Here is a 17,282-nt window from a genome sequence, read left to right on the forward strand (position 1 = left end):
GACACTTGCCAGAGCTGGTTAACACAGTTAGGTTTGACTGTGACATCTGAATTCATTGAAGGACCAGCTCAAACTGATTAAAAGCCTCCCCTTTAGTCAGTTTAGTGGCACATCAGGAGTGGTGGGAAGAAGATGCACATCTGGAGACCAAGGAACTGTGGAGCCACTGTCAGGTCCAGGAGGGAGCCCTGCAGGTCCAGATACAAGGGGTAGGGAGGACTCTGCCTGGGGAATGGTCCTTTCAGGCTCTAACACTCTGAAGGATGAAAATCCTCATTGGAAGGAAACAAACTGCATCTCTATCCCGGCTCCCACTCATTTCAGTGAAGCAAGAGGCTCTGGAGAGAGAGTCCAGGTCAGCTCTGAGTACATTGATTTCTGGGCACAATAGCCCCTTTGTCCCTGCTGACCCCTCCCCTTTGCTGCTCCCCACAGATCCCCCTCCCCAGCCAGTGCTGAGTGTAGATTTCCCATCTGGAGCGGTGACTGAAGGGCTCCCCCTGCTCCTCACCTGCACGGCCCCAGAGGACACCGGCGAGAGGAGGTTTCATTTCTACAAGGACGGAGTTGAGTTTGTCCCCAGGGACGCAGGGTCTGAGATCAGCACCATGGAGCCCGGCTCCCGCTCTGGGAAGGGCTCTGTGCTCAGCATCCCACGGGCCAGTCCCAATGACAGCGGGGAATTCACCTGTGGGTACGAGGACAACGTGAGTGGGAGGTGGGTCCCATCCCTCCGGAGCCAGACTGTGAACGTCATCTTGAATGTCCACAGAACAGGTGAGACACCCGTTATATCTTCATTGAGCTGAGTTTGTTATTCCCATGGGAAGAGACCCATCCCCGGGGGCTCAGCTGGGAAAGGGAGGCTGGTTGGGGTAACATGGAGAGAAAATAAATTGGCGGTGAAATTCCCCTCCTCCTGCTTTCTCTGTCCTAAATACTTCAATGGCCCATGTTCCTCAGCACCCCCTGTGTCCTTAATGAATTGATCCCTTCCCCATTCCCATCTCCAGACGGAGGAAGGAGAAAGCACATTCCTCAGGGTCCTGTGCTACAGCAGGGAATTGAACCCCCATTGCCAATCCCATAACAACTGGACCTTCCTTCCCGCTCTGGGGCAGGCTGGTACACATGGAATGTTCCCTTAACAACACAGTGTGTGTGGGGGGGTGTCACTGGAATTATTTTGAAAGGGCTGCTCCCTGTATCACCAGGAATGTCCCAGTGAGGCAGCCCGTGGCTTGCTGGCCTCAGCCTAGATAAATTCCCCTTCTCACCAGCACATTTCCCCATGGAGCAACCAGCTCCCAGGCCCAATGGCTGAGTGTGGACAGGGCATGGTACAGGGCAGGCAGAGAAGAGTGGAACAGACACTCGTGTGGGGGGAATGAAGGTCAGTGTCCGCTAGCCTGGGGGAAGGGCTGTGGGTGGGTTTCACATTGCACCTTGGGGCTGCTGAGATTCTGGGCAGGAGAGGGGGAGGAGGGTGTGTGCTAGAAGCACAGACACACGGACACCATGTGCATCCCCTCAGCAGTGATGTTCAAAAGCTGGTTCCACTCCGGATTCTTTCTCAGCAGGTCACAGCTTCGTCAGTGTCCGGGAGCTGGCCGTGGGTGGCTCCTTCTGCCTCATCAACAGCCTCATCTTCCTCGTCTCCTGCTACTGCTCCTAGATCCAGGTGCCTGGCTTGTTCTGTGCAGGGGCCCTTCCTTCTGTGCCTGGGATTCTCCCCATAAGGAGACCCCTTCGGGCTGCTCTTGCTCCCTGTGAATTCCAGCCCGGAGGGGGAGATGCTGGTGGGAAGCCCTGGAGTGAGAGCTGAGAAACATCCACAGGATCTGAAAGGGCTTTAGCACCAGCAACACTTCTGGAACCAACCAAAATGCAGCTGTGTCTGGAGCGGGGCACGGCCGCGTATTCATCGGGGTAGAACCCTCGTGCACAGAGTCTGCTTGCTCTGTGTGAACTCCTGCACCCCTGTATTCACACCCTACACACCGACACAACGCCGTGTGCACTCTCTGCCTCCTGAGGCATCATGGGACCCGCCTCCAGCACTGGCCAATGACATCACTGTGCACTATAGGAGGCAGTGCCACAGGTGGAAATACGGCTGCGCTCTGAGAATCTGTTTTATTGCTGGAACTAAGGAAAACCGGGGCTGCCCAGGGCTCAAACACCAATGGGGCAGAGTGCGAGCGTTCCCCTCCCCGACAATGATCATATTGATCTAAATAGGCATCACTCCCAGATGCTTTGGGCAACATACCCCCTGTAACCGATCCAGTTTAGTGTCACACCCTGCTGGGTCTGTGCCTCTCACATTGGTGCGTGAATGATTCCCGTGTGGGAGGCTGGAGCTGTGCAGTTTGGGATTGTTTCTGGGTTTGAAATGGGCAAATGGGAGCCAGCAATGGTTCTCCTCTGGCAACCCTAACGGCTGGTGAGCAACTTAATGGATTGTAAAAGGCTCTCAGAGGGGTCGCCGTGTGAGTCTGTAACTTCAGAAACAAGGCCTGATCCTGCGGCACCTTGGAGACTAACCAAGATCTACTGAACCAGGAGCTTTGATGGGCAAACCCCACGTCCTCGGGTGAATTGGAATGTTTCTTTGATCTCCACTCCAGCCCACCTGAGGAGGTGGGGTTTGCCCATGCAAGCACATGATTCTATCGATTTTGGTTACTCTCTAAGGAGCCACAGGGTCACTCGCTGCTAACGGCCATATTGTGTCTCTCAAGTTTGAGCAGTGTAGGGTCCTGGAAAGTCCTGTTCCCATGCCAGTTTGTGCAAGAGCAGTTTAATGAAGTAACTTTCCTGGGGGTAGAGAACAAAGGATTCCTGCACCAAAGAAAGTCTGGTGAAGTCTCTCTCTCTCGCTGGCATGATATTCCTGAAAGGAAAGCCAGGGACCCAAGTGAGAGGGGAAGGCTTTCTGTGGCTCATTGACTTGTGTGAGCTAAGAACAGTTGTAGGGTAAGTTTGCAATAAGCTTTGGTGTGTTAGAACTAGCCACGTGCTTCCTGTTTGTTTGAATTTTGTAACTTACTTTGCTCTGCCTGTTTTCACTCGCAATCACTCACAGTCCTGCTGTTTGCAATTAATAAAAATACTTGAGTTTGCTCCTAAGCCTTGTGTAAATCAGTTACCTGGGGGGCTCAGTGACTGTGCTCATTCTCCTTCCGCTGCGAAGGAGCTGGCCTGAAACCAGCTACTATTGTGTAATTCCATGACACGTGGACTGAGGGGCTTATTAGGGGGCTGGTTTTCTGGGGGCTCGGCCCTAGATCTGCGTTTTCCTGGAGCTGAACTGGTTATGTGTCTGCATTGTCCAGTGGGGGAGGGGTGGTTACTTCAGTCCTGCGTCCTCTCTGGGAGGACCAGAGTCGTGGGGATGGGGAGCCCCTAGGAGCAAGGAGGTGAGTGTCAGTGGCTTCTTCAGCATCCCGGGAACAGCCCCAAGGGGTCCTCTGTGACCCCCCCGTCACCCAGGGAAACCAGCGGGGGGAGAATGCGGCTCTGCCTGTGCAGCAAACAAGGCCGTGGAGTCACTGGGGGAGGAGATTTCTGCTCTGCCGCCCGGCTGGCGACCGGCCCTTCCTGCACCTTGAGCCAGGAGCAATGCCCTTAGAGACAGGCTCTCCGGGGCCATAGAGAGCCGGGCAGCAAACCCCAAGTTATCGCCCTCCCAGCAGGGAACCCAGCACCTCGTGCGCCAGTGGGCGGTTCCCAGAGACCCGCGCTCAGCCAGGCTGCACCAAGTGTAACCGACAGTGAAACCAGCTGGAATGAGAGCCCTGCCCTGCCGCACTGAGGGCCAGCCCTTCGGCTGCTTGTCTGGCCTGGCTCCTTCTCGCTTGGCCCCTCTTCACCCAGGGCCTGGCAACCAACTTGGTTCATTTGAATCAAAACCAGCCCAGGGCTGGGTCGGAATTCATAGAATCCCAGGGCTGGGAGAGACCTCAGGAGTCATGGAGTCCAGCCCCTGCCCAAGGCAGGACCAACCCAACTCAATCAGCCCAGCCAGGGCTTTGTCAAACAGAGACTTAAACACCTCTAGGGCTGGATATTCCACCCCCTCCCTAGGGAACCCATCCCAGTGCCTCCCCACCCGCCTAGCGAAATTGTTTTTCCAAATATTCAGCCTAGATCTTCCCATTGTAACTTGAGCCCATTGCTCCTTGTTCTGCCATCTGTCACTACTGAGAACAGCCTCTCTCCATCCCCTTTGGAACCTCCCTTCAGGAAGTTGGAGGCTGCTATCAAATCCCCCCTCACTCTTCTCTTCTGAAGACTAAATGAGCTCAAATCCCTCAGCCTCTCCTCGGAGGTCACGTGCTCCAGTACCCTAATCATTTTGGTTGCTAGACCCTATCCAATGTGTCCACATACTTTCTGTAATGGGGGGCCCAGAATTGGATGCAATACACCAGGGGTACGTCTAAACTACATGGCTCCGTCGACGGAGCCATGTAGATTTGTTTGTTCGGCAAAGGGAAATGAAGCCGCGATTTAAATAATCGCAGCTTCATTTAAATTTAAATGTCTGCCCCACTCTGCTGATCAGTTGTTTGTCGGCAGATCGGGGCAGTCTGGACTCTCCCCTGTCGACATGAAAGCCCTTTATCGACCTCCCCGGTAAACCTCATCCTACGAGGCATAACGGGGAGGTCGATAAAGGGCTTTCAGGTCGGCGTGGGAGTGTGCAGACTAGCACGCTGAGCTGACAAACAGCTGATCAGCTGTTTGTCGGCTCAGCGCGGCAGCCATTTAAATTTAAATGAAGCCAGGATTATTTAAATCTTCATTTCCCTTTGCCGGTCTGCCTAATCTACATGGCTCCATCGATGGAACCATGTAGTTTAGACACACCCCAGATGTGGCCTCACCAGTGCCAAATCTTATAACTTCTCTAGGGCTATGTCTACATTGCACTGTTCTTCCAGAAAAAGCTGCACAAATTGTGAAGTGCAATTTGTGTAGTTTTTCCGTTTCTTTTTTCAGAAGAGGCTTTTCCGATATTTGGCCCCATATAGATGGAAACCCCCTTTTCAGAACATCCCTTCTTTCTCATAAAGCAAGGTTTACAGGGATGCCAAAAATGTGCCTCTGCTCTTCTGAAAAATATTTTGGAAGAGCAGACGCATTCCCTGGACTCTGTAGTGTGGACGTAGCCTAAATCTGTTGGAAATGCTCCTCCTAATGCTCCCTAATGTGCCATTAGACTTCATGGCTACAGGGGCACACGGCTGACTCATATCCAGCTTCTCATCCCCTGTAATCCCCAGGTCCTTTCTGCTGAACGGCTACTTAGCCAGTCGGTCCCCAGCCTCTAGCAGGGCTTGGGATTCTTCCATCCCAAGTGCAGGATTCTGCACTTCTCCTTGTTGAACCTCGTCCGCTTGCTTTTGGTCCAAACCTCCGATTTGTCCAGTTCACTCTGGACCCTCTCCCTGCCCTCCAGCGTATCTACCTCTCCCCGTTGCTTAGTGTCATCTGTGAACTCGCTGAGGGTGCAATTCATCCCCTCATCCAGGGCATTAATAAAGATGTTGAAAAAAACCAGCCCCAGAACCGATCCTTGGGGCACTCCACTAGAAACTGACTGCCAGCCAGACTTGGAGCCATTGATCACTACCCATTGGGCCCGACAATCTAGCCAGCTTAGGTCTACAATAGGATACGTCTACACTACTGTGTTATTTAGAAATATCTAATTTCGAAATAGTTATTTTGAAATAACGCATCTACACACAAAATGCATTTCGAAATAACACATCCACTTTGAGTGGATGCTGAATTGCATTTAAGGCCAGTCAGAACTGGTTCCGGCAGGGCATCAGGTCAGAAATTACCTTGTGGCCAGGGCGGCCAGCAGGGTACCCTTGGAAGTGTCTACATTTTCACCTCTTTCCGGAAAAGGGATGCTAATGTAGACTTCGGAATTGCAAATTCCTACTTTCAAGTAGGAATAAGAAATCCTCCGGAAAAGGGCTTTATTTTCCAGAGAATCACGTCTAGACTGGTGCTTTTCTCTGGCTTTTCCCCAAGCCAGAAAAAAGCAGCAGCCAAGTAAATGCAAATGCCGCAGGGGATATTTAAATCCCCCGCGGAATTTGCAATTCTGAAGTCTACATTAGCATCCCTTTTCCGGAAAGGGGTGCCAATGAAGACGTAGCCAGTGCTTAATTTGAAATAGCAATTTCGAAATTGGCATTATTCCTCATCGAACGAGGTTTACCGATTTCGAAATAAGCCCTCCGCTCTTTCAAATTAATTTCGAAATTGGCTTGTGTAGACATTAGTAAAGTTATTTCAAAATAACTTTGCTGTGTTCACATACCCTTCCCGTCCAGGTACCAACCCATCCTGCCTCCCCTTGCTGGCAAGAATGCTGTGGGAGATCGTATCAAAAGCTTTGTTACAGTCAAGGTACAAGACATCCACCAACTTCCCCACGTCCACAGAGACAGTAAATTGTCAGAGACGTCAATAGGGTTGGTCAGGCAGGACTTGCCCTGGGTGAATCCATGTGACTGTTCCTGGTCCCTTTCCCCTCTTCCAGATGATTCAAAAGGATTCCGAGAGGCTCCACTCCATGATTCTCTGGGGACCCAGGTGAGGCTGACTGGTCTGTAGCTCCCTGGATTCTCTTCCTTCCCCTCCCTAAAGGTGGGCCCTTCATTTGCCATTTTCCAGCTGGAACTGGCCCTGATGGTGGGACCTGCAGAGAGCCACTGCACACGGCCCCTCGGCCCTGTGTGATTTCCCCTCCCCTCCAGGGCCCCTCCAGCCAGCTCACTCCTGCGGGGATCAGCAAAGAGTGCAGGAAATTAAAGGGAATTCTCCATCTCTCGCCTGCTCCCCCAGTGCAGCCTCTTCCCCGCCCAGCCCAGGGCACTGTGGGAAGCAGCTAAGCTCTTGTCCCCCTCACATCTCCCAGCCGCCTTCCCCGGTTGGATTTCCCGTGGGCCGTGTCCTCAGCCCCTCCCTGGTCTCTGTGCAGCTGCTTCCCTCCATCCCCAGGGAGAGACGGGAGAGTCGCCCTCAGCCCCATCTCAGCCGGGCTGCCTCCCCCCTGCTCCCCCAGGCCTTGCCCAGCAGGGCTCCAATTCCAGCTGGCCCGCAGCTCGGCCGGCGCCATGGGGCCCGGTCCCCGCGGCCGTAGGCCAGTGTCACTCAGCAGATGTTACTTTGCACCGGCGGAGCCGCTGGCCCAGCCCCGGGGGTGTCACTCACTGGGAACTGCTGCTCCAGCCCCTCCCACCACTGTCAGCTCCGGAAAAGGCTCAGCTCCCCCCTCCCGCCCTGCGCACCAGCCCCTGGGCTGAGCAGTGACCACACCTGAGCCTCTGACTTCCTCTGCCTGCGTCAGCACAGAGGGGCCCGGCCCCCTCCCTGCACCCACAGGGACAGAGACTGAGCTGAGAACCCAGCTCCCGGCCCAGAGCCACGGGCCCAGCATGGTGCTGCCTCTGCTCCTGCCTCTGCTGGGTGAGTGCCCCCCGCAGCCCCCAGCCCTCAGCCCCTCTGAGTGTGTCTGGAGAGTCGCCCTTCTCTGCCCACGTCCCTCCCTTCTCCTGCACCCCAGCCCCTTCCTGGAGCTCTGACCCCCTCTCTGCTCTTCTCCTCCAGCCTCGCTCCAGAGTCTCCCCAGGCCGGTGACCCCCACAGGTAACGACGTCTCCTGGCCTTGCTGAGATGCTCGCGGTGGGTTGGGAGGACTCAGTCAGTGGGGGAGGGGATCCCCTGCCTCTCACATGGGGGTGTTTGAAATTGCAGGGAAGGGGGATTGCAGGGAAGGTGCCTCCATGTCACCCCCTGGGTGGGTCCAGCTGCCCATTCACAGGCATCTCCCATGGAAACTGCAGCTGCATTTCGAGTCCAGAGCCACGTCCATGGGGGCAGAAGAGCATCCCCAGCTGATGGATCTTTGGGACATCTCTTCAGTGAGTCCCTGCCCAGGCCAAAGCGGAGAAGCTGCCCCCAGCCCCATGGGCCCTACCCAGCCCCTCACTGACAGACCCAGCAGGGTGAGCGAGGGCTGGATGGGCCATGGAGACTGAGCTCCCCCCTCCCCATCACACTACCAATGTTCCTGGGCAGGACCCATCAGCATGGGGCCATGTGTGGAGGGGGATCTCTCTGCCCCACTCTGGACCCCCACAGAAGGCTCAGGGCCAGGGCCACAGACCCAGCATCACTGACCTGGACACTCAGAGCAGGTTTTGCAGAGACCCCAAACGCGAGGCCAAGAGTGAAAAATCCCCCCTCCCTTCCCCATGTCTGGGCAACCCTCCTCGCTTCTCTGCAGCTCCTTCTAGCTCCTGCTGGGGGTCTGGGGTTGAAGCATTGGGAGAAACCACCCTGCCCCTTTTGGCCTCCTGCTTCCCCTTCCCTCCTGCTTCCCAGCTCCTCTGTTCCCAGGAGAGGAGAGCAGCAGGTTGGGGGAAGGGCAGTGACATTTGGGGGCGCAGGCTGTGGGGTGCAGGGGTGAAGATACAGAGATGGGGGGGGGGGAGAAATTTGCCCAGCTGTGCAGAAGGCAGGTCCATGTTCTAGGAGAGACTCCAGGAGCTGAACCTGTTCAGTGTCACAAAGGGACGGTTCGGGGATGGGGATGGGAGGTGGGGGAGGACTGAATCCTTGCCCAGAAGTTCTGCTGTGGGGACCAGACATGAGACAATGGAGGGTTCTGCAGGTGACCAGACAGGGATTCTACATGACCTGGTTCCTGGGAGCGGGAGCTGCACAAATTCCAGCTGCAAATGAACTTTGGGTTTTCTTCATTGCGGGAGAGATACTGGGACACGAGAGAGAGAGAGAGAGAGAGAGAGAGAGAGAGAGAGAGAGAATCAGGCCGTGGTTCATTTGGGCTATATCTAAACTACAGATTTTTTTCAAATAAAACAGCCATTTTTCCAAAAAACTTCTCAGAGCATCCACACTTCAAGTGCCTTTTTGCATAGAAAAAAGGAAAGAACAGAGGGGTTTCCCGGCGTAGGTATTCCTCACTCTACACAGGACAATGCCTTTTTGTGAATGACCTCTCTCGCGAAAAGGAGTGTGGATGGGGAGAGGGCTTTTTTGCACAAGAAGAAAGAGGAAAAAGCCCAGGTGCCCCGCTGCCCATTGTGCCCATGGCAATCAGAGCTTTCTTTCAAGACAGCGTCCATGCAGTCTGGATGCTCTTTCACAAAAGCGCATTGCAGTGTGGATGCACTTTTCCACAAGTTTTTTCAGAAGAGATCTTGCACAAGAAGCCTGCAGTCTACACGTAGCCTTGCTGTGGGGCAGTTCCCAGGGTGGGGGTAGGTGCCAGGAGGAGAGATGTTGCTGGTTTGTGTTTATATTTCCCCAGGGCTGATCTCGACTCACTTCCCATTTTCTCCTCAGTGAACCCTGGCCTCCCCCTCTCCTCTGACCCCCCTGTCTCTGTTCCAGATCCCCTACTTGATCCTACCCTCTTGGTGAGAGCCAGCTCCATGGTATATCCCCCTGGGCAGCCGGTTACGCTCGTGTGCTCCCCTCCTCGTGGTGATCGGCATGGGACGTACAGATTCTTCTTCCGAAAAGGGCAGCAGGGCCCCAGCACTCTGCTCAGGGAAAGTCTAGAGTCCCAGCTCGAGTTCCCAGCTGAGAGGGAACAGGCTGGGTCCTACACCTGTGCGTACTGGAGACATGGAACAACGTCATTTAGGAACAGCAGCCCCGTCTCCATCACAGTGACAGGTGAGCCCATTTCCTGCTGTTTGGTGGGTGGGTCACTGGGAATCTCAGGCCCATCCCGACACGTCAGCTTTGCCCCCTGGCTGTGCTCAGGGCTCCATCTTGTATCTCAACTACTCCCTAGTGGGCTTGGCTGGCTGCTCATCCTCAGAGCCTGGGCACTGCTGTATGGCAGCTCCCAGCACTGGGGCTCCAGGTGGGCACTGCTGCAGGGAAGCTCACAGCATTGAACTCTGAGCTGGGCACTGTCAGGGAGACCCTCAATGAACACTGAGCCCTGCAGCTGCTTGACTGGTCTGTTGTGATTAGTGTCAGCAGAGGAATTGGACACTGTCCTGTTCCCCACCCCACTGCTGGCACCGGAACCCCACTGGGTGAATGGGCGAGATCCCAGCTGGGGTCAAAGGGCTGGAGATTCCCTGGAGTCACGGGGCCAGGACCCAGCTGGAGTGTGGAAATCACCCCTGGGGCACTCAGAGCTCTGCAGAATGTGGCCTCCTCCTTCCCTTAGTGCCGGGGTTCCTGGTCTGTGCCTGCTGGGTGCAGCTCCCTGACACCCCCAGGCTCAGCTGCACAAACGCCCCCCCCCCCCCACTTCAATCCCTACAGACTGAGGTGCCTCCTCAGGTACCCAGCAGAGGAAGCTGGTCCCACAGGGCTTCTGGCAGGGAGATCTCTGCTGCTCAGGGTTTGCATGGCCTGGCAGGGATGTGATTCCTAAGCATGGACCTGGGGTTGGCTGGGGTCTGTGGCCAGAATCCCTCCCTCCTCTGCCTTCCCTGGTTCTCCTTCTGCCTTGGTGTTACCAGCCACCCATAGAGTAGGGATCCATGTAGGGATCTAGGGGTTAGAATGGTCCAACATGATTCTGGGAGGCATTAACAGGAGTGTTGTGAGCAGGACACGGGGAGTCATTCTTCCGCTCTACTCTGCGCTGGTTAGGCCTCATTTGGACTATTGTGTCCAGTTCTGGGTACCGCAATTCAAGAAAGATGTGGAGAAATTGGAGAGGGTCCAGAGAAGAGCAACAGGAATGATGAAAGGTCTAGAGAACATGACCTATGAAGGAAGGCTGAAAGAACTGGGTTTGTTTAGTTTAGTGAAAAGAGAAGATTGAGGGGGGAATCAGCAATTTTCATGTATCTAAAAGGGTGTCATGAGGACAAAGGAGAAAACTTGTTCATCTTGGCCTCTGAGGACAGGCCAAGAAGCAATGGGCTTAAACTGCAGCAAGGGAGGTTTAGGTTGGACATTAGGAAAAAGTTCCTGCCTGTCAGGGTGGTCAGACACTGGAATAAGTTGCCCAGGGAGGTTGTGGAATCTCCATGTGTGGAGATATTTAATAGTAGGTTAGATAAATGTCTGTCAGGGATGGTCCAGTCAGTACTAGGTCCTGTCATGGGGGCAGGAGCCTGGACTCGACGACCTCTCGAGGTCCCTTCCAGTCCTAGTGTTCTATGATTCTATAGTAACTGTCCCCTCCCCCAAACCCCTTCTCTTTTCCAGCCCCCCAGCTCACCATGTCCCCACCACAGCCTGTCTACATTGCTGGGGAAGCCGTGACCCTGACGTGCTCAGCTGCTGGGGCACCTGCTGTTTCTGGGATCCGGTTCTTCAGGGATGGCCGGGAAATCCACTCCAAGGAACTCCCCTCCCCTCCGGACAGTTACAACCATCCCCTGCAGCTGTCAGGTCTGTCTGGATCACAGGCCGGAGTGTACAGCTGTGAATTCTGGAAGACACTGTCTGGGCGAGAGCTCCTATCAGAGACAAGCAGCCCCATCAACATCACAGTGACAGGTGAGTCCCCCTTTCTCCTGGGCTGTGTCTACACTGGGCCACTTATTCCGGAAAAGCTGCTTTTCCATAATAACTTGCCAGCTGTCTACAGTGGCCACTTGCTTTTCCAGAAAAGCAATGACGATCTACTGTAAAATTGTCAGTGTTTTTCCGGAAATAGTATGCTGCTCCTGTTCGGGCTAAAGTCCTTTTCCAGAAAAACTATTCCAGAAAAGGGCCAGTATAGACAGCACAGGGCTTTTTTGCGGAAAAGCGCGTCTAGATTGGCCACGACGCTTTTCCGGAAAAAGTGCTTTTCTAGAAAAGCATCCTGCCAATGTAGACGCACTTTTTCCGGAAAGACTTATAACGGAAAACTGTTCCGTTTTAAGCATTTCTGGAAAAGGGTGCCAGTGTAGACGTAGCCCTGCTGTTTTCTGGAACCAGGGCAGGGTATCTTCTCATGATGCCAGGGTGAGACTCTCAGCTCCACACAGGGCCAAGCAGGTCAGTTTGAATCCCCTGGAATATCATCCCCGGCTTCCTGGTAGATTTGGGGTGCACCTGGAACTGGTTAACAGCCTCCCCTTTAGTCAGTTTATAGGTGCAACAGGTACAGTGGAAGGAACATTCACTGGTTCAGAACAGGCACTGTAGAGACACTGTCAGGGGTGGGAGTGAAACCTGCAGGTCCAGATGCGAGGGGCAGGGAGAGCCCTGCCTGGGGAATGGTCCCTTCACCTTCTGAGGGGAGCCAATCAGACAGGGAGTTGCCGTGTCCCCAGACAGGGAGATGAAGCTCAGTGTCCTGCTGCCCTGAAGTGCAGGAGCCACCGTGTGAAATTAGGAGCTTTGTCAAAATTCCTCCATCCCAGCAGCCCCCATTGTGTGTGAAGGGGCAATTCCCATCCCTAGCCCGGCCCCCGCTCATGTCTGTGGGGAGCCCCCCAGCATCCTGATGTGAACCAAGAGCTCTGGAGAGAGAGTCCAAGTCAGCTCTGAGTGCACTGAACTGTGGGCACCATCTTCACTTTCTCCCCTTCTCTGCCCCTGCTGACCCCTCCCCTTTGCTGCTCCCCACAGATCCCCCTCCCCAGCCAGAGCTGAGTGTGGATCCCCCGTCTGGAGCGGTGAGTGAAGGGCTCCCCCTGCTCCTCACCTGCACGGCCCCAGGGGACACCGGCGAGAGGAGGTTTCATTTCTACAAGGACGGAGTTGAGTTTGTCCCCAGGGATGCAGGGTCTGAGATCAGCACCATGGAGCCCGGCTCCCGCTCTGGGAAGGGCTCTGTGCTCAGCATCTCACGGGCCAGTCCCAATGACAGCGGGGAATTCACCTGCAGGTACGAGGACAACGTGAGTGGGAGGTGGGTCCCGTCCCTCAAGAGCCAGGCTGTGAACGTCACCGTGAATGTCACCAGGACAGGTGAGACACCCCCTAATATCTTAATTCATCTCCCCATATTTCTTGCATGGGAGGAGACCCATCCCTGGGACCTCTGCTGTGAGTGGGAGGTTGGATCAGGCGGCAGATGCCATGTGGAGATTGAAAAAAGGGGAGTTTGAAATCTCCAAGGGTTTGAAATCACTACAGCGCTAATTCGAACTAACGCGTCTAGAACTAAAAACTAGTTTGAACTAGCGTTTTGCTAATTCGAACTAGCAAGTCCACATTGAGTGGACCCTGAACCGGGCTTAAGGATGGCCGGAAGCAGTGCCGGCAGGGCATCAGAGGAGGACCTAGAGCGTGGAGATGCTGTCTCAGGCTAGCCGAGGGCTGTGCTTAAAGGGTCCCGACCCCCACCCCGGACAGACAATTCTCAGGGGTGCCCCACTTGCAAAGCAGTCCTGGCTTGGATTGCCCAGACTGCCCACACTGGGCACATCACACCACTCGGCCATCAGCCCGCTGCACTTGCCGCAGGCTGCCATCTGGGGAGAGGGGGCAATTGGGGGGCTGCAGGAGAGCTTCCACCCCCAGAAGCCCGCAGAGCCACCCCAGTCCTCCCCATCGGGGGCTCGTGACCCATTCCTCCCTCACCTCCTTCCACTTACCCTTCCCTAGCCCCTCTTCTTGATGTACAAAATAAAGGACAATTGTGTTCAAAAATGGAATCTGTCTTTATTGAACAAAACTGGGGGAGACTGGGAAAAGGAGGTGGGAGAGGGGAAGAGAGAGGCTGGGAGAGGGGAGGGCAACTAAAATGATCAGGGGTTGGGAACAGGTCCCATAAGAAGAGAGGCTAAAGAGACTGGGACTTCTCAGCTTAGAAAAGGGGAGACGGAGGGGGGACAGGATAGAGGTCTCTAAAAGCAGGAGTGGGGTGGAGAGGGTGCAAAAAGAAAAGTTCTTCATTAGTTCCCATAAAGAAGGACTAGAGGACACCAAAGGAAAGGAATGGGTAGCAGGCTTCAAACTAGTAAGAGAAAGTTCTTCTTCACAAAGCAAAGAGTCAACCTGTGGAACTCCTTGCTGCAGGAGGCTGTGAAGGCTAGAACTAGAACAGAGTTGAAAGGGAAGTGAGATCAAGTCATGGAGGTTGGATCCATGGAGTGGTATTAGCCAGGGGGTAGGAGTGGTGTCCCTGCCCAAGGTTTGTGGAAGGCTGGAGATGGATGGCACGAGACAAATGGCTTGGTCACTGTCTTCGGTCCATCCCCTCCAGGGTCCCTAGGGTTGGCCGCTGTCGGCAGACAGGCTACTGGGCTAGATGGACCTTTGGTCTCACCTAGGACGGCCATTGTAAGCTCAGGGCTCAGGGTCGGGGGTCTCAGTGGACCCCCTTGATTCTCTTGCACACCTGCTCCTGGGTAGCCAGACTGGCAGCTCTCCTGCCCTAGATGGCCACTTTCCTGTGCCTAGTGCGGAGATTGTGGACGAGGTCCACAATGTCCGCCCTAGTCCAGGCGGGTACCCGCCTCTTGCGGTCCCGGGCAAGCTCCCGGGAGCCGCCAGCCTGGTCCCGGGAAGAAGGGGAGGACTGGGGGGCATCGGGTGGATGGGTCGATCCGTGCCAGGTGCAGGGTCTGCTGGCTGGGTGCTGGCAGGCTTGCACCTGGCACGGACACCGTAGCCAGCCCGTGCCCCTTTAAGGGGTCTGGGGCCGGGAGGGGGGCAGACGAGTTTCCCTGGTGTTGGCCAGAGCGGCCACCAGGGCAAGCTGGGGAGGGCTAGCCTCCCACTAGTTCGAATTAAGGGACTACACAGCCCTTAATTTGAACTAGCTAGTTCAAACTAGGCTTAATCCTCGTGGAATGAGGTTTACCTAGTTCGAACTAAGCGCTCCGCTAGTTCGATTTAAATTCGAACTAACGGAGCGTTAGTGTAGCGCCTATCAAAGTTAATTCGAACTAACATCCGTTAATTCAAATTAACTTTGTAGTGTAGACATATCCCAGATCCCTTTCACACCCTTTCTAGCCATGGTGCTTTGATGGTTCTACTCTCCGAGGGGCTGTTGGTGGTGGATTTACCCTTCCCGTGCCCATTTAGGGATGGGAAAAAGAGGCAAGGAGAGGGACTGTGCTTTGGGAACCTGCACTACAGCAAGGAATTGAACCTCCATAGTCTATGCCCCAGGGCAGGCCCGTAACCCCAAAATCTTCCTTCCCCTTTTTGGCATGAGGAGGAGGCTGCTACAGATGGATCGTGCCATGGGCAGCAGTGAAGGGCTGCACAGGACAGTTGTTGCAAGGGCAGATTCCCGCGTGGGCCCCGGACTTGTTCCATGGTGGTCCGGCTGTTCTCATTTGTCCTCCCTGTCTTTTCTATGACTTCTGTAGGAACAGAGTCACTGAAAGCCAACAAAATTCTGCTGATAACCGGTGGCATCTTCCTTCCAGCTGGAGCCCTGGCTGCTCTGATCTGCTACTGCCGTAGGAAGAAAACAGGTGAGGGAGAGGTGGCTGTGACCTGCATTGGTCTAGCCAATCACTGTTCTGTCATGAGCAGTGTAAACAATTTCAAACCATGATCAGCCACAAACTCAAGTAGCATAAGGGGTGTGTGGAGATCAAATCCCAACATGCCTGGCCCAGGATATATCGACCTCCGACTGAAAAGCCTCTCCAGAAAAAGACGACCGAGTTCTAAAGCTCTTAGTAGCTTTTCAAACACGAATTGGTCCCTGTTTGGCTTCTCTAACACATGATGCCCAATAACCTGCTCTACGGCTGCTTGATTTGGGACAAATACCCCTCATACAGCACTAGTCAGTCAGGAAAGAGGGGAAACCCTGCAACCCTGAGCCTAGAGAATTGTTGGCACCTTCCTTCACTTCCTGTTCACTCCCCAAATCCATCCCTCAGATGCTGCTTGAAAGACAGAAAATCATTTGTCACGGCCTGATTCTATGTTGAAGTGGGAAGGGCCAGGCATTGCCACAGCATCTGAGCATCCCCACAAGCAACTGGCTCCATTTCACGAGTGGAGAGAGGAGGTGTGTGAGCCACAATATTAACAGGACTGAGGTGGCCAATTCCCTTGGGGTCCAAGATCACATGGGAAGTGGGGGGCGGAGCCGAGAATCTGAGTTTCCCTTTGTACCAAGTATGAACTCTGGTCTCCGGGCCCAACTTCTTCTGGGGCATTTTGGATGACTTGTTGGGGTCGTGGCCAGGGGGCTGGGCCATGGCTACAGAAAAGCAATGAGGTTAGAGATGATCATGAAGGTCACTGGCTGTGGTTGGGGTTAATATTAAAGGAGGAATAAAATAATGTAAAACTTCCAAGAATCTTCCTGGCTCTGGACTGCAGAAATACACATCTACACACACGTACAGAGATATTTTCATGTGTTTTCACCCGGTGCCCTGGTGGAAGCCGCAGACTCGCACACGTACTGGAATCAACAGACACTAAGCTGAGTTTGGCTTCTGCTCTCTCAGGGTCACACACTGGTGGAGTCATTCCCTCTTGCTGCTCCCCACTACAGCTCCGTTCTCCTCTGATTCTGTTTTAGTTCCAAAGCCTCTGACAAGCCCCGAGGGATCTGCGCCCAGAGAACACGCCAAAAATCCAAATCCCGGTTGTCACAAAAAGCGACCCAAAGCCCCGGGTGCTGGAGCGGAGCAGGTGGAACAGGTAACAGGAATCAATTTAGAGATTCAAACTCCCAGCACAGTCCGATGGCCTTGGAACTGCACGGCCAGAATCATGTGTCCTGTCCTGAGATGCAGCTTCCTGTCTGGGGTGGGGCAGGCAGAGAACAGCCCCCAATGAAAGCTGCCTGGAGTTTGTTGAGGCAGGAGAAAGGGTTGAGATTTGGTCGTCCCTTCCCCATCACTCCCAACCGCCATGGACTCACAGAGACGCAGGGCAGGGCCGAGACAGCAAGTCTTCCAGTGTTACCCGCTGTGCTAAGGTAGCATTAATTAAACCTCTATGGACACTGAGAACAGCTGGTCACTGTCCTGTTTGTAACATTGTCTCTGAAGGGTTGTTCTGTCCTCAGCTGTCTCATCTCCTGACTCAACAGGCCCCATTTGTGCACCTGTCACATGGGTCATATTGTACAAACATCTGGTCAGTTCGGTCGCTTTCCTCTGGGGTCTTTGCAGTTTGTCCCCATCTTCCTTCAAGTGTGACCAACAGGCCTGGACAGGGGGCTCCACTTGAGCCCTCACCAGTGTCACATTGCGAAGGGTAATCCTCTCCGCTGCCTCACACACAGCGCTCCCGTTCATAGAGCCCAGAGCGACGGGAGAGTTTTTCCCAGCAACTTCGTTCTGTTGCACCAAAGATAATTCGGGCTCCTTTTCCACAGTGCTCCT

General features: G+C 54.3%; 1 protein-coding gene across 1 annotated transcript in view; it reads left to right on the forward strand.

Moving 5' to 3' along the window:
- The window catches only part of LOC149521102 (alpha-1B-glycoprotein-like), a 92,774-nt gene that overhangs the window by 12,664 nt on the left and 62,828 nt on the right, over nucleotides 1-17,282 (forward strand). Inside the window, exons 3-4 of the mRNA XM_089774351.1 lie at nucleotides 436-777; nucleotides 12,595-12,917. Of these exons, the coding sequence (XP_089630477.1) occupies nucleotides 436-777; nucleotides 12,595-12,917 (665 nt within the window). The remainder of the gene's footprint in view (nucleotides 1-435; nucleotides 778-12,594; nucleotides 12,918-17,282) is intronic.

Source organism: Pelodiscus sinensis, chromosome 30 (assembly GCF_052426305.1).
Source record: "Pelodiscus sinensis isolate ZL-2025 chromosome 30, ASM5242630v1, whole genome shotgun sequence".
In the NCBI taxonomy this organism is placed as follows: Eukaryota; Metazoa; Chordata; order Testudines; family Trionychidae; genus Pelodiscus; species Pelodiscus sinensis.